The following is a 24,595-nucleotide window of genomic DNA, read 5'->3' as shown; positions in this document are numbered from 1 at the left end:
TTATAAATGATTTGGATGAAGGGATCGAAGGTATGGTTGCTAAATTTTCTGCTAACGCTTTCCTACATATCTTTGTAAGTTGTGAAGAGAACATAAAGGGACTACAAAAGGATATAGATAGATTTGGTGAGTGGGCAAAGATCTGGCAAATGGAATATAATATGGGGAAAATATGAAGTTGTCCATTTTGGATGAAAAGGAAGCATATTATCTAAATGGTGAAAGATTTCAGAGCTCTGAGATTCAGAGGGATCTGGGAGTCTTAGTGTATGAATCACAAAAAGGTTAGTATGCAGGTACAGCAAGCAATTAGGAAAGCAAATGGAGTGTTCTCGTTTATTGGGAGGAATTGAATGCAAGAGTAGAGAGATTATGCTTCAGTTGTACAGGGCATTGTTGAGACCACATTTGGAGTACTGTGTACAGCATTGGTCTCCTTATTTAAAAAAAGATGGTAATGCATTAGTAGCAGTTCAGAGGAGGTTTGCTGGACTAATACCAGGAATGGGTGGTTTATCTTATGAGGAAAGGCTGGACAGGTTAGGCTTGTATCCACTGGAATTTAGAACAGCAAAAGGCAACTTAATTGAAACCATTAAGATCCTGAGGGGTCTTGACAGGGTGGATGTGGAGAGGATGTTTCCTCTTGTGGGAGAATCTAGAACTAGGGGGTCACTATTTAAAAATAAGGGGTTGCTAATATAAGCAGCGATGAGAATTTTTTTGAGGCTTGTGAGTCATTGGAATTCTCCTCATCAAAAGGCGGTGGGGCCATATTTTTTAAGGCAGAGATAGGTAGATTATTGATAAGCAAAGGGGTGAAAGGTTATCTAGGTAGGCAGGAGCGTGGAGTTGAGATTAAAATCACATTAGCCATAATCTTATTTAATGGTGGGGCAGGCCGAATGGACTACTGCTCCTAATTCGTATGTTAAGCGCAGGTAATAGTGGCATGGATGAGGCTTTCAGCAGAAAATGAGTTGAAGCAGGTTCAGAGATGGGTAATGTTCCAGAAGTGAAAATAGGTAGTCCTAGCGATTAAAGCAGTTATGTGGTTGGGGGTGGTGATGGAGTTAGTAAATGGAGTTTGTTCACCAAAGCAACTGAGTTATCTTTACTTCTGGTTAAACTCCATCAAGGCTTGGAATAATGCTTGTACAAAATGTAGCATGGAATTTGTTAAGCCCATTCATGGGTATACCTGTACCTGAATCACCAATAACTCTATGATCGAGCAATTTAAAGTGGGAATTAACTGATGACCTTGAAAGGCTGGTGGATCATGCTATTGATACTAGCCTTTCTCTGCAAACCACCTGCAATGAAAATACACTCCTTAGCTGTTGGTGGGCTAATAAGTAGTTTTGACCATTTTGCCAAAGTTAGAAGGGCCAGTATTGAAGAGCCAGTTTGATAGGTATGCATCCCCTCTGGCATACCCATAGATCATCGCTGTTTGAAAAGCTGTCTGACTGATTATCTGTGGAATTTTTCACTATCGTTGGCCATTTCAAAGTGTAGCAATTCATTTAGTTTCAATCCCCCTCCGGTTCCTCCAGGTTATATCTTACCCCAGTGCGTGATGAGGAATCAGAATCCCAAAGAAAGGCACGGTCACGGCATGCACGGCAGTCCAGGCGATCGACGCAGGTAAGTGATAACATGTTGTAACAAGTGCTAAATGTAGCTGCTTTAACATGACTTCAGTAACTCAAATGTGACCATTTAATTTTGCAGTTTAAGGTAACCTGCTGTACTTGGCATAAAATTGCAGTGGCATCTGTCCATAGCCACCGTTCGACTGCTCATTCATTCCAATACCGATTCATGCCTGAATGGGGGATTAATTAGTGGATAGATTTACTTCAAAGAAAGAAATACTTGTAAATCTGTACCTGAACCACACAGCAAGTCTGTCAGCATCTGGGAAACTGTTATTCTGGGTAGAGCTCACACCAAAACTAAATTATTGACAAGCTGAAGAAAATGAATATAGGTGGTTTCACATGAATTTGCAATCTCACTGTTTGTCCATTCTATTTGAAGTCCAAAGTAGTGCTGTGATGATAAGGTCCCAATAATTGATGCTGTGTATAAGAAAATAATGTTTGGTTTGGTGTCGGTGGAATGTAATTGGAATGCATGATTTCATCCCTACCATGAATGTACTTGTCTTCTTTAAAAACAAATTATGCTTTCGGTTTGTTCGTAGGGCGTTACACTCACGGATCTAAAAGAGGCGGAGAAGACCTTGGGTATTGCCACTGAAAAAAAATCGCAAGATCAGCCGGAGAAGAGGGAAGAAGGGAAAGAGAATGATGGCAAAAAAGGAAGGAGTTTTGTGACAGAGGACAAGGTGAGTGTGCACAGATATCAAACAAGTTATTGAAACTGCGAAGAGAACAACCTGCAATGCGTCATTTGGTTGGGTACTACCGTGAACTATTGTTTTGAAGTGGATTGGCGTTTCCTTTCATCCTTTTGTTTATATATCCATATTTCAAAAGTTGTCACTTGAGATGTTCTCAGCAGTCTTGTCTTCAGTGTTTCCCTTGGCCTCTTTAATTTATTTTCTCTCCTCCTTTTGCTTGCCTTTATAATTTACCCAGTTCTGCCTGCATGCCAAATTTTTCTGATCTCGGGGCTGAAGTTGGTCTTTCTGTTCAGGTTCAAAATCACTCTAGGTGAAGGTGACTGAAGTGTCAGTATTGACACAGTCTCCAGTTGCAGGATCATTGAATGGTATCTGAGTACCCGAGTCACTTGCATTTACCGTAGCCTCTGCCAAAGCAGTCAGCTTGGTTTTTGGAACGTCAGGTAAACCCATTAGGAGGGAATGTGTGACTCAACAAGTGGTAGAACTTCTCTTGTGATTTTATTTACCTGGTTGAAAGCTACAGACAAGGTAAAGGTTTGGTCTGACCTTGCTATGGCAGTCTCGTGGGGTGATAGATGGGTTTCTCTTGATTGTACCTGCAAGGCAGCTTTGATGTTGCTAAGATCTGACATCTCAAGAGGTTTGGTATGTCTGTGCTATGAGTGACCCAGCTACATTTTTCATACTATCTCTTGTATAATCCATCTTGTACATGGTAATTAAACAAAGAAGTAAGAATGGTAAATTATCTGTAATTGGTTAAGATTTTGCTCATTCTTTGAATGTAGCTCAATTTCAATACACTGAGAACCCTTCATCTTACATTTTTGTTACTTTTGGCCATAAACAAGGAATTTTTTTTTATTATCTTTTTGTGCTGTTGCATCATTTGGGTATCTCCACTATTGCTTAGAAGTGAGGTGAAATGGTGGAACTGGTGCTTCAGGAAGTCAGCAATTGACCAGGCCCACGTGGTTCCTGGCAAATGCAAACTATTGAGAGAGAGAGTATTTCAGTGTTTTTTCTCCAACCTCCCCAATTTTGAATGATGTGTCCTTAGTCAAAACAAAAACAGAATTACCTGGAAAAACTCAGCAGGTCTGGCAGCATCGGCGGAGAAGAAAAGAGTTGACGTTTCGAGTCCTCATGACCCTTCGACAGAACTGTCCTTAGTCAAGGTTGAACTACACTCAAAAGTTAAGGGAAGCTATCCTGCAAGTGCATAATGTAACACTAGTACTGTTTGTTCCACCAGCTTGTCTTGGATGACCCTCCTTCGTTACTAAACCCAACTCCAATTGAGATGCTACTTTATTTGATATTGTGTGTGAAGAGTAACTGACAGATGAAAAAGTTGGGGCAAAGAACTGTTGTGCACACATTGCTGTAATGGCTGAAAAGAGCTGCTTGAGCATCGGACGTGTGCAGCTTAGCAGCTGGAGCTCTCGAGTGTGCTGTTGTGTTGCTGGGAGTGAGCGAATTTATTATTCAAAATCCAGAACTGGAGATTGTGAATTGCATGTTCAAATAAAACTAGTTTTTATTTGAAATAATGTTTAGGCGGGATAGGAGAGGATGAAATGATCTTTAGTATCTGTTTAACCAACTCTAATGGTTACATCCAAATGTTGCAAAAAGTGAGTTGGACAAATTACATTACAACTCCCACTGTCAAGCTACTTTGCCAGTGGTTGACTAAGCTGAGGGATCAAATCATTTGAGCCAGAATCTGAAAGAATAATAGTTCAACATGTGGAATGCATTTCCCTGTGCATGACTCAACAGAAGGATAATAAGAGCTTGACCATTATGAATCTGTTGTATGCAGAGACTTTTTCAGCTGACAAAATAGCTGGGCAGAAAATTATTAAATCAAGAGAACATGCTAATGTTCTTTGTATTGCTGATATTTTTCTTTTCCCAAAGCCATAAGGCTGCTTTCTGGTGATGATTGAGATGAAAGTAAAATAAGGTTCTGTTTATTGCAAAACATGCTTTTGGGATTTGCCAGTATAAATTATGAAGGCAGGTTGCATAGATTAGATCTGTGTTCCATTGAGTAAAGAAGATTTAATTGAGCTGTTTAAAATGATTAAAAGAGTTGATAGGGTAGAGAGAGTGAGGGAGAGAGAAACTATTTCCTCTGGTAAAGGAACTCCAGAAGAACTGGGGGTACAACCTTTAAATTTAGTGCTAGCTGTTCAAGAGTGCAGGAAGGACTGTGGAAATGTGGAGTGCTCTTCTACCCCCACCCACACCTCCCCCCTCCCCAAACCTGTAAAATGTAGGCTGCTCAGATTGGGAGTTAATTGCAATTTTGAGTACTCTGAAAAATAGATATTTTTGTTAGATTAAAGATATCAAAGGAGAGAGAGCAAAGGCTGATAAAGGGAATTGAGGTATAAATCAATACTGCCAATTACTCAACCTCTGATTTTAACTCCTTTATATCATTGGTGTGCTAAAGCATGTCCCGCTCGGCGAAAAATATTCAGCTCCTGAGTGTGAACATTTATTTTCTATCCTCTTGAACCAAACCAAACAATGGTTTCTCTGCTGCCTCTACAGGAAGTGGGTAGTCGGCTGAGACCCTTGACCACGGAAGGCATATCGCTTACTTCTGCATATTCCAGATATTCTATTCCTTCAGCTTCAGTTATAGGCTTAAACAAAGGTAATGTAAAACTATATCAGCAATATCTTTCTAAGTTTTAGTTGAATAAATTCACCTTCACTTTAGACTTGGTTGTATCTAAAAGTAGTAATTGGTATGGTAATTTTATGCAGTAATTAACATTTACTCCTGAGTTCATTTGCAACCCAAATAGAAGCATAAAAAAATTTCCATAGTGAGATTAAACTGATTAGTTCTTGCAATGAACCTCTCAAGAGGCTGGCACCAGGCATTACTTGTGGTCTGGCAGGCCTTGCTTCTCAACTCTTCACATCTATCTTTGGCTGGAAGAATTAGGGTTTCTTGTGTCTGACCACATAAGACCATAAGGCATAGGAGCAGAAATTAGGCCATTCGGCCCATCGAGTCTGCTCTGCCATTCAATCATGGCTGATAAGCTTCTCAACCCCATTCTCCCGCCTTCACCCCGTAACCTTTGATCCCCTTACCAATCAAGAACCTATCTATCTCGGTCTTAAATACACGCAATGATCTGGCCTCCACAACCTTCTGTGGCAATGAATTCCATAGATTCACCACTCTCTGGCTAAAGAAGTTTCTCCTCATCTCTGTTCTAAAAGGTCTTCCCTTTACTCTGAGGCTGTGCCGTCGGGTCCTAGTCTCTACTACTTATGGAAACATCTTCCCCACGTCCACTCTATCCAGGCCTTTCAGTATTCTGTAAGTTTCAATCAGATCCCCCCTCATCCTTCTAAATTCCATTGACTATAGACCCAGAGTCCTCAAACGTTCTCATATGTTAAGCCTTTCATTCCTGAGATCATTCTCGTGAACCTCCTCTGCACCCTCTCCAGGGCCAGCACATCCTTCCTGAGATACGGGGCCCAAAATTGCTCAAAATATTCTAAATGTGGTCTGACCAGAGCCTTATAAAGCCTCAGCAGCACATCCCTGCTTTTATATTCTAGTCCTCTCGAAATAAATGCCAACATTGCATTTGCCTTCCTAACTACCGATTCAACCTGCAAGTTAACCTTAAGAGAATCCTGGACTAGGACTCCCAAGTCCCTTTGCATTCCAGATTTCTGAATTCTCTCCCCATTTAGAAAATAGTCTATGCCCCTATTCTTCCTACCAAAATGCATGACCTCACACTTCCCCACGTTGTATTCCATCTGCTACTTTTTTGCCCATTCTCCTAACCTGTCCAAATCTTTCTGCAGCCTCCCCGTCTCCTCAATACCACCTGTCCCTCCACCTATCTGTATCATCTGCAAACTTAGCCAGGATGCCCTCAGTTCCTTCATCAAGATCATTAATGTATAAAGTGAAAAGTTGTGGTCCCAACCCTGACCCCTGCCGAACTCCATTAGTCACATCCAATGGTGCTTTATAATTGGCAAATAATGTGTGTTCTTGACCGATTTTAAAATGTTGAACCCAAAAGGTCAGATAGGGCCCTTGGTTTAACGTCAGTTCAGTACCACACTGGAGTATCAGCCTAGAAGTGTGTAGTGGGGCTTGAACCCACGTTCTTCTAAATAGCCAAGTGGTTATGGTACTGGGTTTGTAACCCCAAGATCAAGAGTTTAAATCTCACAATGGCAAACTATGAAACAATGTAACTTCATCTGAAACAGATGGAAACGGGTTTGTACTCGAAAGAGTTACTTCTGACTTAGCCTAGTGTGCTACCAACATGAGTCACAGCTGAGGCCAGCCTTTAGTTGTATTACACAACAATACTGCTTTAATAAAAAAACATGCATATGAATTAATGACATTTTAGCAGTTCAATATGTTGGAGTTAATTGAGACGGGCTCTTTATACAAGAGGATTCCCTGTATAAGAACTTGTTGATGTCAGAGAATTAGTACCAGAGACCTTCTTGTTGAAACTGCAGCACTTAATTACAGCACCTCAAGACTCCTTGATGGTAAATATTTTTTCTTCCTGATATAGCAATGGCCCAACAGATAGCGTATGGTTGTTAAATAAGCCATTCAATCCCTTGAGCCTGTTACTAATTTCTACAGCTCTGCTACTCTAACCCATAATTGGTTGCTAAGCTAGAGTGTCGGGAGCTTCCCACTAGAACGTTTAATCCATGATTGACTATTTAATTGAGATACCCTAGAACAAAAGTTTACAAATATATAATGTATTAGACATCAGACTTGAGAGCATTCTTAATTTGATCTTTCAAGCAAAGAGATGTTTAAAAACCAGCTCATTGAAAAATCAGAACTATGGATCAGACACATATGACAGTACAGGGCGGGGTATAACTAGGGGTGGGGGGGGAGAGTAAAGAACTACTCCAGATAAGTCCTGTTTGCTGCTCTTCTACATTGTTTAACCTGTTTATAGCTGCAACTGTAAGACATCACAAAAGAGGTTAAGTAATTGCTGAAAATATTTTTAGCACTGGACAAAAGTGCTTGCCTCCCACGCCAGTGTACTGACACCAGTGACTTTGAAGGGAAGTGAAATTTGTGAATATTTTCCTTCCCTTCCTTCATAAATGAACAATAATGTCCATTTATGTAATACCTCAAACAAAGAGAAACATCCCAAGTGCTTCACAGGAACATTATCAAATAAAATTTGACAACGAGCCACTTAGAGATATTAGGATGGGTGAACTAAAGCTTGGTTAAGCCAGCTGGTTTTAGGAATATGGGAGGAGAGGGGGAAAGGCAAGGTTTAGGAAGGGACTTCCAGAGCTTAGGGCCCAGGCAACTGGCTGCTGTGCCCTCATTGTTGAAGTGATGAAAATCAGGTTGTGCATGAAACAGAATTGGAAGAGTTCTGAGATCTCTTAGTGTCTCCCAGCAGAGGGAAGGTCATAGAGAACCATTGGGTCGTTAAAGTTGCTGCTCCTAGAAGCCAGATCAAGTCCTTTTCTATTAACCTACAACTGGTGCACTTTGTTTCTTCAGATCCTTTGGAAGAACGAGCAAAATAATTAAACACTTGGTCTCAGTGTCTTTTGTTTTTAAAATTCTCAACTTTGGTGTTCGTATCCCTTCATAGCTTTGCCCTCCCTTTCTCTGTAACCTTCTCCAAACCTTCAGGATCACAGTGCTCCTCCAATAGAATACAGTATATATACCCAAGCAGATGTATATTAACAGCGGAAACCCATCAGAAGCACAGCATCAACTGCATAAAATTTGCCATTGGGATAAATTACATGAAATCTACACCATAGTAATTCTACAGTTCAACAAGCAAAACTGAATCAATTGAATTTTATTCAAGAATACAACTGGTTTACAAAGAAAGGTTTCACTCTGAAAAGTTACGCATTTATCAAAGGCTATTGGGAGGGGTTTGGTCTCTTGCGCATCCCTGCTTCCCTTCACTCCACGTTGCTGAGGCTCTAAATTCTGGATTTCCTTCCCAAAACCTCTCCACCCCTCTACTGCTCTAAGTTCCTCCTTAAAACCTACCTTTTTGGTCAAGCTTTTAGTCACCTGTCCTAATGTCCCTTGATGTGGCTCAGTGTCAAATTTCTGTCCAATAGTACTTCTGCAAAGCACTCTATAATGTTTTACTATTTTAAAAGGCTGTATAAATTCAAAACAAAAACAAAGATACCTGGAAAAACTCAGCAGGTCTGGCAGCCTCTGCGGAGAGGAGCACAGTTAACGTTTCGAGTCCGAATGACCCTTCAACAGATCTAAGTAAAAATAGAAAGGAGGTGAAATATAAGCTGGTTTAAGGGGAGGGTGGACAAAGTAGAGCTGGATAGAGGGCCAGTGATGGTGGAGATAACCAAAAGATGTCACAGACAAAAGGACAAAGAGATGTTGAAGGTGGTGATATTATCTAAAGAATGTGCTAATTAAGGGTAGAAAGCAGGACAAGCAAGGTACGGATAGCCCTATTGGGGGTGGGGTGGGGTGAAGGAATCGAAAAAGGCTAAAAGTTAGAGATAAAATAATGGATGGAAATACACTTAAAAATAATGGAAATAGGTGGAAAAAGAAAAATCTATATAAATTATTGGAAAAAAAGGTTGGGGGGGATGGAAAGGGGGTGGGGATGGAGGAGAGAGTTCATGATCTAAAATTGTTGAACTCAATATTCAGTCCAGAAGGCTGTAAAGTGCCTAGTTGGAAGATGAGGTGCTGTTCCTCTAGTTTGCATTGAGCTTCACTGGAACAATGCAGCAGGCCGAGGACAGACATGTGGGCATGAGAGTAGGGTGGAGTGTTGAAATGGCCAGCGACAGGGAGGTCTGGGTAATACTTGCGGACAGACCGAAGGTGTTCTGCAGAGCGGTCAACCAGTCTGCGTTTGGTCTCTCCAATGTAGAGGAAACCGCATTGGGAGCAACAAATGCAGTAGACTAAATTGAGGGAAGTGCAAGTGAAATGCTGCTTCACTTGAAAGGAGCGTTTGGGCCCTTGGACGATGAGGAGAGGGGAAGTGAAGGGGTAGGTGTTGCACCTTCTGTGGTTGCATGGGAAGGTGCCGTGGAAAGGGGTTGAGGTGTAAGGGGTGATGGAGGAGTGGACCATGGTGTCCCGGATGGAATGATCCCTGCGGAATGCCGCCAGGGGTGTGAAGGGAAGATGTGTTTGGTGGTGGCAACATGCTGGAGTTGGCGGAAATGGCGAAGGATAGTCCTTTGAATGCGGAGGCTGGTGATAAGTGAGGACAAGGGGGACCCAATCATGGTTCTGGGAGGGAGAAGAAGGTGTGAGGGCAGATGCGTGGGAGATGGGCCGGCAACGGTTGAGGGCCCTGTCAGCGACCGTGGGTGGAAAACCTCGGTTAAGGAAGGAGGACATGTCAGAGGAACTGTTTTTGAGAGTGGCATCATCAGAACAGATGCGACGGAGGTGGAGGAACTGAGAGAATGGGATGGAGTCCTTACAGGAAGCGGGGAGTGAGGAGCTGTAGTTGAGGTAGCTGTGGGAGTCGTAAGCTTGTAATGGATATTGGTGGACAGTCAATTTCACTAGAAATTGAGACAGAGAGGTCAAGGAAGGGAAGTGTCAGAGATGGACCATGTGAAAATGATGGAGGGGTGGAAATTGGAAGCAAAATTAATAAATTTTTCCAGGTCCAGACGAGAGCATGAAGCAGCACCGAAGTAATCATCGATGTATCGGAGAAAGAGTTGTGGGAGGGGGCCGGAGTAGAACTGGAACAAGGAATATTCCACATACCCCATAAAGAGACAGGCATAGCTGGGGCCCTTGCGGGTACCCAAAGCCATACCTTTTATTTGGAGGAAGTGAGAGGAGTTAAAGGAGAAATTGTTCAGTTTGAGAACCAGTTCAGCCAGACGGAGGAGAGTAGTGGTGGATGGGGATTGTTCGGGCCTCTGTTCGAGGAAGAAGCAGAGAGCCATCAGACCATCCTGGTGGGGGATGGAAGTGTAGAGGGATTGGACGTCCATGGTGAAGAGGAGGCAGTTGGGGCCAGGGAACTGGAAATTGTTGATATGATGTAGGTGTCAGAGGAATCACGGATGTAGGTGGGAAGGGACTGGACAAGGGGAGAGAGAATGAAGTCAAGATAGCAAGAAATGAGTTCCGTGGGGCAGGAACAGGCTGACACAATCGGTCTGCTGGGACAGTCCTGTTTGTGGATTTTGGGTAGGAGGTAGAAGCGGGCCGTCCGAGGTTGGGATACTATCAGGTTGGAAGCTGTGGAAGGAAGATCTCCAGAGGAGATAAGGTCAGTAATATTCCTGGAAACAATGGCTTGATGTTCAGTGGTGGGGTCATGGTCCAGGGGGAGGTAGGAGGAAGTGTCTGCGAGTTGACGCTCAGCCTCTGCGAGCTAGAGGTCAGTGCACCAGACAACAACAGCACCACCCTTGTCAGCGGGTTTGATGACAATGTCAGGGTTGGACCTGAGAGAACGGAGTGCAGCAAATTCAGAGAGAGACAGGTTAGAGTGGGTGAGAGGAGCAGAGAAATTGAGACGACTAATGTCACGCCGACAGTTCTCATTGAAAAGATCAAGAGAAGGTAAGAATCCAGAGGGAGGGAGAATATTGGAGGTGGGTAAAAGGATCCATTGAACGGGGAGAGGACTCCTGCCTAAAGAAGTGAGCACGGAGACGAAGACGGCGGAAGAAGAGTTCAGGATCGTGCCGAGCCCGAAATTCATTGAGATGAGGGCGTAAGGGTATGAAGCTAAGTCCTTTGCTGAGCACTGAACGTTCAGCGTCGGAGAGGGGAAGGTCAGGGAATATGGTGAAAACACGGCTGGGGGTAGGTTTGGAAGACGGGATGGGGACAGAGGGACAGGCAGGGGTGGAGGGTCCTGGATGGGTGTAATTGTATAAATTCAAGTTGTTTGTTGCTGCCTGACACTTTCAAAATTGGGCCTTTTTATGTTCTTAAGAACTCCACCTTGACCTGGCATTTTATTCTGGAGTCCCTAGAGTTTTGCTGTGTCCTGTCGTTCGCCAGGCCTTGTAATGCTGCCAATAGTGTGGATAGATTCCAAAGGCTATTTGGGAGAACATAAGTCAGGTTACTGTGATGACAGCCACACCTGATAAATTACTGATATGGAAAAGGCCTGCAAAATGTGACAAGACTGCTGTCTCATAACCCAGATAAAGAATTCAGAAAGTTAGATCGTTGGAGGGGAATTCCAAATTGAGTCAACTTAAGTGTGCCTGGGTTTTGAATTCCAGAGCGTTAGTTCTGGTCATTATCGAAAACAGTAATCAGTCTCCCTTGTTGTATGCAAACCTTCCCACTGGCTTTTCCTTCTTTTTCATTTTCAAATGGAGACACTAATTTATATAAAGAATGAGATTCTTAACATTTCCCACTGCGTTTTGTACCTTGGGTATATCGCTGAAATTATAGAGTAGAATAGAAATTCTGCTTTCATCTAGGCATTAACTACAAGGAGCAAACTCCTCCCAGTGGCCTTTGATAAATTTGTAACTTTTAAGAATGAAACATATGTTGTAAACTCAGCTGTCTGCATGAATAAAGGTAATTGATTCAGTTTTTCTTGTTCAATTGTAGAATGACTTAACAGAGTTTCAGAGCACACACAGTAGCTGGAACTATTTCTCTTTGTTCCATCTGCAGAATCGGAAGGCAGCAAAAGAGAGGAAGGAGATTCGGACCATAGCAATCAAAATCGGTTATCTGTACGAGATCGGCGGAAAGCCCGAAAAGAACGTAGGTTTACTGGCAAGCCAGAATTTGCAGAAGAGGTAAGTGCCGTACTGATGGTTCAATAAATGCTAATTTAAGAGAAGGCTAACTTTAGTGGTGCCCTTCTTCAGGAGACATTTGCTTGGGATGCTCTAGGTTTGCTTGTATGTAATGTAATTGTAAGCTTCTTCCAAAATTTTGGGGTTCTTTTTTTGTTCTGTTTTAATCAGTCTGTCTGTGTGAATTGTCTTGGACAAAGGTTTTAGAGCCTTTGTATTTGCAGTGGAAATAAATCTCAGCGACCCCAATTGTCGCACGTTACCAGTTTCTTCTATAGTAAACCAGTACTTTCTAAGTATATGCTGAACAGAACAGATCCTATCTAAGTCAAGAGGATTTTTTGGTGCCCGTGAGCCAGATATCTCGACGGGCCTATCAAACATCCCAAAGCAAGCATTTTGTCGTCCTTGCATTGACTGGCAATTTCAGGCCGGAGTGTTTTCCTTCCCTTTTAGCCCAGTGAGAGAAACTTGTAGAGATTGGATTGTCCAATATTCATAGAGTTTTTCCGCATGAGCAATTAGAACTGTAGATGTTTGACATATGTTTTGGAGTGACTGCTCCTTAGACCTAGCAGTTCTGAGTCCCTTTAATAAAATTGTACTGTTCTGCAATTTGTAAATATTAACTCTGCTGCTGTCCTACTATAAAAGGTGCAGCTCCAAAAATCTTCAAAACCAAAAGTTTCCAGCTGGATGGAATATCCCAAAAGAGGAACACTTAACACAGGCTGATAGCCACAGGATGGGAAAGGCATGGATGTCATTATTTTAAGATCATACATGTGTGTTAGGAACATGTATCACATTTTCATGTCTTTTGTTTTATGGTATCTACCGTTTATACCATCCAAGCTTATCACTGCCAACTACTTATATTGACAAAATGGCGATAGCCACTTGTTATTGCCATAGGAGTTTATTCCAAAGGCACCATTTAAGGCCCCCCTATTTTGTGCAGTTTGGTACTTGCCAATAGCTGATTAAAGCAGCTAGAAGTCTCCCATCAGTTGTTGGCACTTAAAAAATTTTGGGAGACAGTTGGAAAATAGAGACTTTAGGCTACTTAAATCAGCTGTTTGCATTTATTACTGGAGGTATTTTATTGTTAAATCTATTATGGGCTTATTATGCACAATATTGCAGGCCAATCTCTAAGCATGAGTGCACTCGTAATGTGGTGGGGATTGTGCATGCGCTTATTGTAGAGACAATGGGAATAGATGTTAATATAATAAGGCACCCCGTCCTATGGTAGATTCTTCAGTTTTTGTTTTGTGGTCTTCTCAATGTCATTAAAAGATTTCCTCACCCCTTTTTTGGGAAATGCCGATGGTGTTTGCTGGACGTTACCTTGGGGATCTGGTGGTGATTCTCTGCAAAAACGATCTTTCTGGGCCTATACTTCCTGAAATTCAAAGCTTGTTTTGAGCATCCTGTGTCTGAACTATTTGAACCCATGATTTCTTATGAATTTCTGACTAAAGACTGGCATACTGCTCTGATTTGTGTTCTGAGTTCGTGAACTCTTGTGGGTTTGTGGAGGATCTGCCTTATACTATTGGACCTAAAATTGTGTCTAAGGAAGTCCTGGTGGATGTACAAGACTCCCATTGTTCCTTTTGTATGTTGGGTTGCGGTCAGTTGCCAGACTGGGCACTGGTCTGTTTTCTTTGGTTATAAAGAGATTAAACTTTCCTACACCATAGTTTTAGTTTATTACCTAGTAGAATTTGCTTTGACACTTTATTCCCTGTGGATTACATCCAGTGATTGTTCAGCTTAATTTATTGCCAAGTCACGGACTTACTCGTGAAAGATGCTTGACTCTACTTCTGAGGAAAGAATCTTAAATAAATTGCATGCACTTTCAAAGCCTTGCCATCTTGATGTAGTGCAGCAGGGCTCCAAGCTGGCAACAGCATTAAATTGTTTGCTCTCGTGCTCTCTCTCTCTCTCTCTCTATGTTTTGTATAGGAGCATTGGATTAATGAGAGAATTTATCGTGGCTGACTTTTAGCGATGGGTTATAGAATCGTAAAACAGTTGCAGTGCAGAAGGAGGCCATTTGGTCTGTCCTGCCTGTGCCAGCCCTCTGCAAGAGCAACTCCGCTAGTCCCACGCTCCTGCCTTTTTCCTGTAACCCTGTGAATCTTTTCTGTTCAGATAATTATCGAATTACCTGTTGTAAACCACAATTGAATTTGTCTCCACGCGCTACCTAGTGCGTTCCAGATCCTAACCACATGCTGCGCTTTTTTTTTAAAGTTTTTCCTTCATGTTGCCTTTGGTTCTTTTGCCAGTCACCTTAAATCAGTGTCCTTTTGGTTCTTGACCCTGCCACAAATGGAAACAATTTCTCCCTATCTACTCTGCCCAGGTCCGGCATGATTTTGAACTTTTCTGTCAAATCTCCTCTTAACATTGAGGAGAGCAGCCTTAGCTTTGCCAATCTATCCAAGTAACCGAAGCCCCTCATCCCTGTAGCCATTGTCATAAATCATTTCTTCACCCTCTCGAATGCTTTCACATCCTTCCTTAAAGTGCGGTGCACAGAATTGGACAAAATACTCTCGTTGAGACCATGCTGTTTTATAAAGGTTCACCAACACTTCTTTGCTTTTGTACCCTACACCTCTATTTATAAAATTCAGGATCCTGTATTCTTTATTAACCACTTGCTCAATCTGCCCCTGCCACCATCAGTGCACTTATACCCCCCAGGGTCTTCCTACCTCTGCACCCCTTTTATTTCATATTGCCTTTCCTTGGCCCTACTGCCAAAATGCACTACTTCACACTTCTCTGCATTAAATTGGTTCTGCCACCTGTCCATCCATTCCACCAGCCTATGTCTTCTTGAAGTCTTCCGCCATCCTCCTCACAATTGACGATGCTCCCAGGTTTTGTGTTATCCGCAAATTTTGAAATTGTAGCCTGCACACCCAAATCTAGGTCTTTAATATAGACCAAAAAGAGTGGTCCTAGTACTGAACACTGGGGAACCCCACGATATATCTTGTTCTTTGAGCCTTGTTCATATTGTTTACATCTTTACCTCTCCCTCAATTTGGGGTGCTGTACCTTGCAGCTGCATTTTTTGTGGCTATTCATTTATAAATGATACCCAAACAATAAGGACAGTTACGTTTATATGATGTAATCTAACTCCCGATACTGTCATTGCTCACCAGATACAAGTGTGCACCTGCAAGATACTAAGATTGTGGGTTTGTCTGTTTTAATGTGGTGTTTCTATGTTGTGTTTCAGGAAGACAGCACAGAGCAGATGAACAGTGTGGATTCTGCAATGCACAGGCAAGAACATTTTACCTGACACTCACTGACTGAACAGACTTAAATGGTTCTTGGAACCTGATGGAACAAAAAAGTTGCATTTATATAGCACTTTGGCATGACCAGAGCAGTAGTCCAGACCAGAGCTTCACAGAAAATGAACAAATTGTACCTCGAGTATTGCTTTTTGTCTTGCACTCATCAGAACACTTTGCAATAATTAGGGTCAAGCTGCCCAGTTTAAATTTCAAACAATGGTTGGCAGTTAACTGTCAACCACTGTCAATTGATGCATTCTCCATGGCAACACCTCTACCAATCAGAGTCCACTTGCTAACCAATGAGCACTCTCTTCTCATACAGTATAAATTGTTGCAAAGTGTCCTGATGAGTTCAAGTCGAAAAGCTTCACCCCGTGTCTCTCTCTTTCAGCGATACACAAGTTCTGTACTACCAAATGACTAAGTTGTACCTCATTTACCTGACCGAATAACATTATGGTGAATTATTAAAATGTGGTGTAGACACCACCACTCCTTATCTTCTTGATTTCATTCAGTCTGGTGTCTCTGTGTGTCACTTCTGGTCCTCCAATACCTGCACTGTTGCTGGTGTGCCTTCACCCAATTTGGCTCCCTAGGACTTGCTCAATATTTCCACTGACTACCCTTCAAAATGCTATTGACCCTATAGCTTCCCAACCATTGATATCCATCCATAGACTGGGTTGTCATTTGCTATCCCATGTACCTGCAAAACACTCTATGTAAAGAGGGCTACAGAGGCTTAAATTGTTGATTAGAGAAACTGCAGAATTTCACTGTACACAGGTTGATATGGACACGAGTTACAGTTCCTTCAGTTTTCACCATAATGGTGCAAGTGCAGTTTAATTGGTTTCCATCCCTAAATCCTGCAGGGTCTTTAATTCAATTAGCAAGTTTTATAAGAAAATGCTGGATATCCATATAAAAAGCGGATGCTAGAACTGTATAGTGGGTCTGCTTGCATTTAATGACAGTATCCTTTCATCAGAATGCACTTAATTACAGTCGGACTTTTTCTGAATTTCTGGCAACATAAACAAAATGGAAGAATTTTAAAGGCGGTGCAGGGACAGAGACCTGGGAATGGACATACACAAGCCTTTGAATGTGGCAGGACAAGTTGAGAAGGCTGTTTTTAAAAAGGTGCATGGTGCCCTTAAATTTATAAGTAGAGGCACAGCGCATAAAAGCAAAGAATTTGTGCTAAACCTTTTGTAAAACTATCTGAGCCTTGACTGGAGTAGTGAGGCCCATTCTTGGCACCATATTCTCGGAAGGATGTCAAGACCTTAAAGGGAGCGTGGAGGAAATGTACTAGAATAGTTTCACGGATGAAAAGTTGCATGAAGGGCTGGAGAAGCTCAGGATTGTTCTTCTTGGAGGAGGATGGTTAAGGGGGATTTAGTTGCTCAAAATTCTACAGTTTCGAAAATAAATAAAGAGAAACTGTTTCCTGTGTCAGAACCTCTGTAACTAGAAGATACAGATTAAAGGTAATTGGCAAAGGAAACTAGAGGCGACTTAAGGGGAAAAAAGAATACTCTGAGTTGCTGTGACCTGCAATGCATTGCCTGAAAGGGTGGTGGAAGCAGATTCAAAAATGACTTTCAAAAGGGAATTGGATAAATACTTGAAATGAAGAAACTTGCAGGGCTGTGGAGAATGGAACTAACTGGATAGTTCTTTCAAAGACCTGGTTCACACATGATGGGCTGAATGTCCGCCTCCTGTGCTGTATCATTCTGATTTCCAGCATTTTCTATTTTTATTTAAATTTTTCAAATCCAACACCAATTAAAATGTAGTATGCACAGCAGCCCTGAGGATTGATCCTTCTTCACAGTATTGGAAGTTGGATTGGAAGGTCTCTTTTAAAAAAAAAAAACAGGAAAAATCTAGTAGCTAGGCTGCCCTTCATGATCCTAACTACTGGTCCACAACTATTGACTGTAGGATTGACTGTATATGAGTCATGAATTAATCTCTTGATTTCATTGTCATTCTGATGTTTGGCTAAACCTTGATGTAGAAACCTGGAACTCTTTCCCCAATACTCTGGGTACAGCTGGAGCTTTCAAAACTGAATTAGGTAGATTTTTGTTAGTTAAGGGTATCCAGGGTTATGGAGTTGAGGTACAGATCAGACATGATATAATTGAAAAGCAGAGCAGGCTCAACAGGTTGAAGGGCCTACTTGTGCTCTTGTGATTTGGTGTTTTGCATTACACTGTAACCTCTCCAATCCAGAATGCTTGGGACCAAGGCATATCTGGACTTCAAAATTTTCTGGATTACAGATAACACTAGAATGTCTAGTAACAATTTTAATTGCTCCCAAGTTAGACAACTTTTCTTCCTCTGTCATCCACCTTGTCTCTCTCACCTACAGCCTTCCGATTGAAACAGCCAAAGACAGTTCCCTTTACCTTCAGCAGCTGTTACTCCTTCCTTTCCTAGAAGCTCTAATTTAGATGTAGTATTGTACACAGTAGAAGCAGGACCATTACAATGACCATAAAGGCCATCACGTTCACTATTTCACAATTTGTTGCAGCGTCATGAGTGGTGAGTCGGAGAGCTGTTCACAAAAATTCCGGACAACTGGTTTTCTGGATTTTAGATTTCCAGACTGGAGAAGTTAGTGTACTGCTACCAAAATCGCTTAATGAGTTTATCCATTCAGTAGCAGTACCTGTCAGTAGCAGTGCCTTACAAGTCAGGCAAGTCCCAAGTTTGACCCAAGGTCAGTGCTGAGTCATCTGATCCTAGCTTGGTCAATGAGAGATAAGAGTGGCACATTGAGTTATTAGAAAGGGGAAAATTAGATGTAGTTCTAGCTCATAATTATCATCCCTGCTGAAAATGTAGTGTGTGAACATTAGACAAGCGATATTGACCCCTGTTGATGACTAGCCTGTCCACACATGAATAAAGACCATTTGGAAAGGTACTGCAGAGCTTTAACGCTTTTGCAGCTGTGCCCTGGTTAGGAAATGAGACGTACAGCGTAATTGACATCCAACAAGTAGGGAGAGTCTGAGATCCTCACAGTCACTTAAACCCTTGCCTTTTCACAGTTTGGTATTGCATTATATTTGCAACTGGCCTAAAGCCAAAATCCAGCAGCTGATCCATTTGTGGGGGGAAAAAAGCTTTCTATGATAACTTTGGACGTGCCAACTGTATCAAGAAATGTAGCCACCCTTGAATCAACTTGCAGCCTCTTTCCCAATCAATGCCAAAGTTCTAGCCCAGAAAATTGGAAAGCCGCAGCCTTGGTGTAATTGCAAGTCCACCTGGGTTTTGCAAAAGTTTGGTAGGGTCTTCTCGGTTTGTCTGTAACTCATTTGCTGCCAATTGTAGGTTTCCTCTATCCATGCATAACTACCCTGTCAGCAAATAAATCTCTTTGATTGGTGGCAGGTATGGCCCAAGTCTGAGTGAGCGGATGAGTGATCGAATTCTAAGCAGAATTGGGACTTCCTCCCACTCCAGTACAGGGGTAATGGCGGATGGAAATAACGACTTCAGGAAGGTAATAAAGTGGCACGTGGATGGATCATTGTTGTAGTTATCTATGTGGGCGTGCTTAAGATGCAATATCTTAAGTAATTCAGTCCAAAGGAAAGTGTTGTGCTTGTAATTAGGCAGCTGATCTAGACCAGGTCATCATGAGCTAATGGAACAGTGCCCTTGCTCTTGAATAAAATGTTTCATCTTTCTAAGAAAAAAAACTGAGAACACCGAAGCTCAAGAAGTTCACCACATGAATCTTTGCCTTGATTTGAAATTCTGAAAGCTGTATCCATTGCTTCAAACAACCTCTGCAATAGCTCCACAGTCGAAGCAGACCTGTATAATCCACATAGCACATTTATATTGGTTCCATTGAATACAGCCCTCTTTTAATTAAAAGAAAACGTATTTTGTCTCACCTTTTGAGCCGCCTGGCGAGACCTTGGGTGATCTCTGCATCGTTGTTAAAATGACATTGCTTTACCTCCCCAGATGTGCTTGCACAGGTGAAGTTCTACCATTATCTCCCTCCACTTTGTGGAGCTTCTGTGAATACTGACCGTTGCATCAAACAGTATCACTGAGCACTGATGAAGCTCACTCTAAACAATGGTTGTCAGCCAAGAGCAGGATTTAAACTAATCCAATTATTAGGCAATGCAAGCATCCTTATGTTGATAAATGATTTATGTCAATGGATGCCAGCTTGGCTTGTTTGGCAGTGCTTCCTTCACTGGACAGAAGGTCCTGGGTTCAAGCCCTCAATCCCAAACTTGAACTTGTGACCTAGATTGACCCTCCAATACAGTAAATGTCACAATGAGACCTTAAGCCAAGAACTATCTATTGCTATAGACATTAAAGAATGCATAGTTGTATTTGAAGATCGACAGAGAATCCTCTCAAAGCTATCCCTTTCTTGCCAAATGCCTTAAAGTGAACATTTGACTTGTTGCTGTTTGTTGAGTGTTGCTGTTACAACTACCTATGTAACAGCACTTTAGAAAGTAACCTGTTGTATAAAGTGCTTTGAGATGGTTCACTAACATGATAACACATTGTATAAATGCAGCATTTTGTGTTGTGATTACTCTGCATGCAAAACAATTGCAAAGCAAGCCATTCTGCTCTGTTTCCCTGTGCAGATGTACGAGGTGGTCTTGTCAGAGAACGTAAAACTTAAGGACGAGTTACGAGAAGCACAAACCTACCTCACACAAGCTAATCAGGAATTGGAGAGGGTTTTACAGGTAAGAGATTAAAGTCGCACGCATCTTGCTTGAAAGTGTTAGCTGTGGACCCGTTATCGCCACAGTCCTTGTATTTTGTGTGCATGTTGTTAGTTGCCTTCAATCAGGGCCATGATGTGTATTTTATACTTATTCAGTGGCTAACACTAAAGATGGAACACATACCTATTAAATAATGGTGACTAGTGCTCATTCTGGAAATGCTTCAGTTTCTCATTGTGTTTTCCCCATCTTGTCTTCCTCATTTGGAGGCAGTGACTGGTAGCCTATTGATCTCTCTTTTGTCCAAGTGGTCATTTTTCACTGCAGTCCTAGTCAGCGATTATAGGATGATTGATTATCATGTGCGCAACAATAAAAATTCAACCCCGTTCCCTTGCAACATTGGTACCATGAGCAAGAATTTACCCATTCTATCTATTTGATATGCGGTGCAATATTCAAAATTGTTAACTGCGTCTCATTGTATTCTGTTATCTTTCCTTGATACTAGTATCCTCACCTCTGAAATAGAAGGTTGTAGGTTCAATTTCCACTCCAGGGATTGGGCACACATTTTAAACTAAAGTTTCTGTGCACTACTGAAGAATTCCCTCATTGTTGGAGCTGCCATTCTTTGGACAAGTTTAAGCTACAGCTCCCTCTGCCTATTCTGGTGGTTCATGTAGATGTTAAAGATCCTACTGCATCATTAGAAAAAGAGCAGAGGGTTCTCCTGATATCAGCACACCCCCAACCTGGTCACTATTCTTCCTTCAGTCAACCCCACAAAAAATAGATTCATCTCATTGCTGCTTGTGGGGCCTTGTGAGGAAAAAGATAATCCGTGTGTTTGCCTATACTGGAATAGTGACTTCATAAAGTCATTCATTGCATATGCAGCACCTTGGAGCACCTTGAGATGTGATCAGTCACTATAGAGAGGAATTTTGTTTTGCATTTCTGACTCTTTGGTATTCCATCTTTTCTTCACTGTTTACTATTGTTCACTCTGTCCATTTTTAGAGACCAGGGAGGCATGAAAATAGGCCGGCACAGCTGGAGCTGGAAAGATTTGTAAGTCAGCATACTGTACATACAGCGTAAATTCTGGTACAGCAGTTCATTTAATCTTTTTCCATCAAAACTGCCATGCTTACACAATGCTGTCCAAAACTATACAAGTTAAAAATATAACAATCGAAGAATGCACCAAAGCCAACTGTCTAGCGGTTACTACAGTGCAACTTATTCAACACTAAAGGTGGCCACACTGAGATTACATGGTGTAGTGGGTAACATATTAGCATGGATAAAGGATTGGTTAGCTAACAGGATGCAGAGAGGTAGGGGTAGTTGAGTATTTTTTGGGTTTGCAAGCTGTAACAAGTGGAGTGCCACGGGGTTCCATGTTGGACCCTCAACTATTTACAATCTGCATCAATGATTTGGATGAAGGAACCAAATCAATGGTAGCTAAAGTTGTCAATGACACCAAGATAGGAAAGTTTTCAAGAGGAGGGAGAGACTCTGCAAAGGGATATAGGCGGGTTTAGTGAGTGTGCAAAAAATAGGCAGATGGAGTATAATATGGGAAAATGTGAACTTGTCCACTTTGACAGGAAGAACAAAAAAGTGTTATACCATTTAAATGGATAGAGATTGCGGACTCGGTGGCACAGAGGAATGTGTGTGTCCTGGTACATGAATCACGAAAAGTTAGCAGGTACAACAAGTGATTAGGAAGGCAAATGGAATGTTGCCATTTATTGCAAGGAGAATGAAATATAAAAGTAGGGAAGTTTTGCTGCAGCTGTACATAGCTTGGGGAGACCACATCTGGAATACAGTGTCCAGTTTTGGCCTCCTTATTTGAAAAAAGATGTAATTGCGATAGAAACAGTTGAGAAAAGGTTCACTCGACTTATTCTTGGGATGAGGGGCTTATCTTATGAAGAAAAGTTGAACAGGTTGGGCCTTTACCCATTGGAGTTTCTAAGAATGAGAGGTGATCTTATTGAAACATATAAGATTTTGAGGGGACTTGATAGGGTTAATACCAGGAGGATATTTCCACTTGTGGGAGAGACTAGAAATAGGGGACACAGTTTAAGAATAAGAGGTCTACCTAAGGCGGAGATGAGAAGAAATATTTTCTGAGGTTCATCATTTGTGAAATTCTGTTAGGATAGGCAATAGTTAATAATCAACGGGTGATTATATTAATTATTAGAGGTTAATTGGTTGAGCACATCACTGGGTGCATGTAAAGGGAAATGGGTAATGATTTGGGAAGGAGTTTTATGTGAGTTGGAATAAAGCTCTGCCTGGAAGGAGTAAAGACTTGTGTTTTTTTTACCAACTTGTCATTGGAGTTTTACATTCTCTTCCCCAGAAAGTAGTGGAGGATGGGTCATGGAATTTATTCAAGGCAGAGTTAGACAGATAGACAAGGAGTCAAGGGTTGTGGGGGCCAGACAGGAAAATTGAGTTGAGACCACACCAGGGGTCAGCCATGATCTTATTGAATGGCGGAGCAGGCTCAAAGGGCTGAATGGCCTACTCCTGCTCCTAAGTCCGATGTTCCTATTATTTAGATGAATGGTAACTATTGGGTAAATGTTCACAAGGATAGACAGTATCGGTTTTGCCGCCTGTTGTTTTGGCAAGAAAGTTTTTCATGAGAACTATGGTTGCCCCACAGTAAGTGGCCATCTTCTGTCTGGGATTATCTGCTTCACAGGTAGCACTTCACAAATTATGCTGCTGTGAACTGGTGGTTCTGCATTTTGGAAAGGGGTGGGAGAGAAAAAACAGATTCAATAGCAACTTTCAAAAGACAATTGGATAAATACTTGAAATAGCGAAAATTGCAGGGCTATGGGGGAAAAAGCAAGGGGTAGTGTGACTATTTGGATAGCTCTTTCAAAAGAACCAGCACAGACATGATGGGGCTGAATGGCCACCTGCTGTGCTGTATGATTCTATGGTTCTATTCTGTGAAAGATCAGAATCAGAACTGGAAATTTTGAAATATGACCATCTTTTATCTTTGGTTCCCATTATTTGTCAGTGAGTAAAATGTCATTTTGTATCTTAATGTTTAATGTCTGTCTGCTTTTTTACAAAACAGGAACGAAGGGCATTTGAAAGAAAGACAGCTGAACTGGAAGAGCAGCTAAAGGTAATTATATATTTTAAACAAGTGAAGACAGAATCATCAAACGTATAATTTTCCCAGATGTATTTTATTGTCAATCTGCGGCTAAACATTGTTATAGCAGGCCTACTTGAGAGTAACTAGGGAAGCTAGGAAGGTTGTCTTGATTTTTTTAAGATGTAAACTAAATTGGAGAGCGGGAGCCATTATCGAACCTGCCTTTCCTGTTCAGTATTTATTCTGGCAAAATGTTACTTGAGTGCAATGAAGACTAGCAGCACACAAATATCCAGGTGGAATCCTCAAGCACCCTTCTCACGTTTGTGCGCTCACTTTCAAATGCTTTTATTTTGCTCAACACAATTTCATGTTTGGACTATTTCTCTTGTACTAAGCACAGCTTTTTTTTTTAAAGCATACTCCTCCCTCCCCTTTTTATAGGAGAAAATAATAGACTCATCACAGAGGTTGGTGCTTCTATTTTTTGAGTCCGTTTTTATGCGGCCGTTTAGACAGTGAACCTGATGCTTCAAATAGAGTTTGCTCTAGGCCCTCTGCTTGCCCCATCTGTTTGAGAGGTTGCTGTTGGAACTTCCAGTCAGCATCTTTGTTTTCCCCATTTGTTCACTTGCTCTGCCTTTGCTATTCCTTCTTTTCAGAGAAACTGCGATATGCTTCCAGAGTGAAAACTCTAAAGTGTAGGGCAAGCTATATATTTGTCACAAGGCTCTTCGTCCTGAAAATGACAGTATCCCCTGTTCACTTCTACAGCCTTAGAATAATATAAAATAAAATTCCACTAGCAACATCTCTCTCTCTCTTTCTTGAGATGAAATGTTGTGTTGGGTGTTATGTTATGTTTTTATGTTTGTTATGTTTTTTTTTCTGTCCTCACAGATTTTAACAGACTTAAAAACAGACAATCAGAGACTAAAGGATGAGAATGCAGCCCTGATCCGTGTCATCAGCAAGTTGTCAAAATAGTTGAGATGCCATCATCCAGCTGCATCACCCGATGGGAAAACCGTTGCCATCACTGATACTGTAGAGTTGACTCTAGGTTTGGGTCAAAAGAGAACATCTTCAATGCCAAGTATTTTTCCACAGCCAATACAGTTAACCAGTG

At 41.6% G+C, this 24,595-nt stretch overlaps 1 protein-coding gene across 1 annotated transcript in view; it reads left to right on the top strand.

Annotated features, from left to right (window-relative positions):
- Positions 1-24,595, top strand: part of LOC121271618 (protein phosphatase 1 regulatory subunit 12C-like) — a 71,996-nt gene extending 47,401 nt beyond the window's left edge. The window contains exons 13-22 of the mRNA XM_041177658.1: positions 1,560-1,650; positions 2,213-2,356; positions 4,946-5,051; positions 12,093-12,220; positions 15,492-15,538; positions 18,988-19,099; positions 20,226-20,330; positions 21,336-21,386; positions 23,443-23,493; positions 24,367-24,595. Coding sequence (XP_041033592.1) covers positions 1,560-1,650; positions 2,213-2,356; positions 4,946-5,051; positions 12,093-12,220; positions 15,492-15,538; positions 18,988-19,099; positions 20,226-20,330; positions 21,336-21,386; positions 23,443-23,493; positions 24,367-24,453 — 922 coding nt within the window. The 3' untranslated portion in view covers positions 24,454-24,595. The remainder of the gene's footprint in view (positions 1-1,559; positions 1,651-2,212; positions 2,357-4,945; positions 5,052-12,092; positions 12,221-15,491; positions 15,539-18,987; positions 19,100-20,225; positions 20,331-21,335; positions 21,387-23,442; positions 23,494-24,366) is intronic.

This window comes from Carcharodon carcharias, chromosome 31 (genome assembly GCF_017639515.1).
Source record: "Carcharodon carcharias isolate sCarCar2 chromosome 31, sCarCar2.pri, whole genome shotgun sequence".
NCBI lineage: Eukaryota > Metazoa > Chordata > Chondrichthyes > Lamniformes > Lamnidae > Carcharodon > Carcharodon carcharias.
The sequence above is the reverse complement of the archived record's forward strand: the minus strand, read 5'-3'. Positions and strand labels throughout refer to the sequence as shown.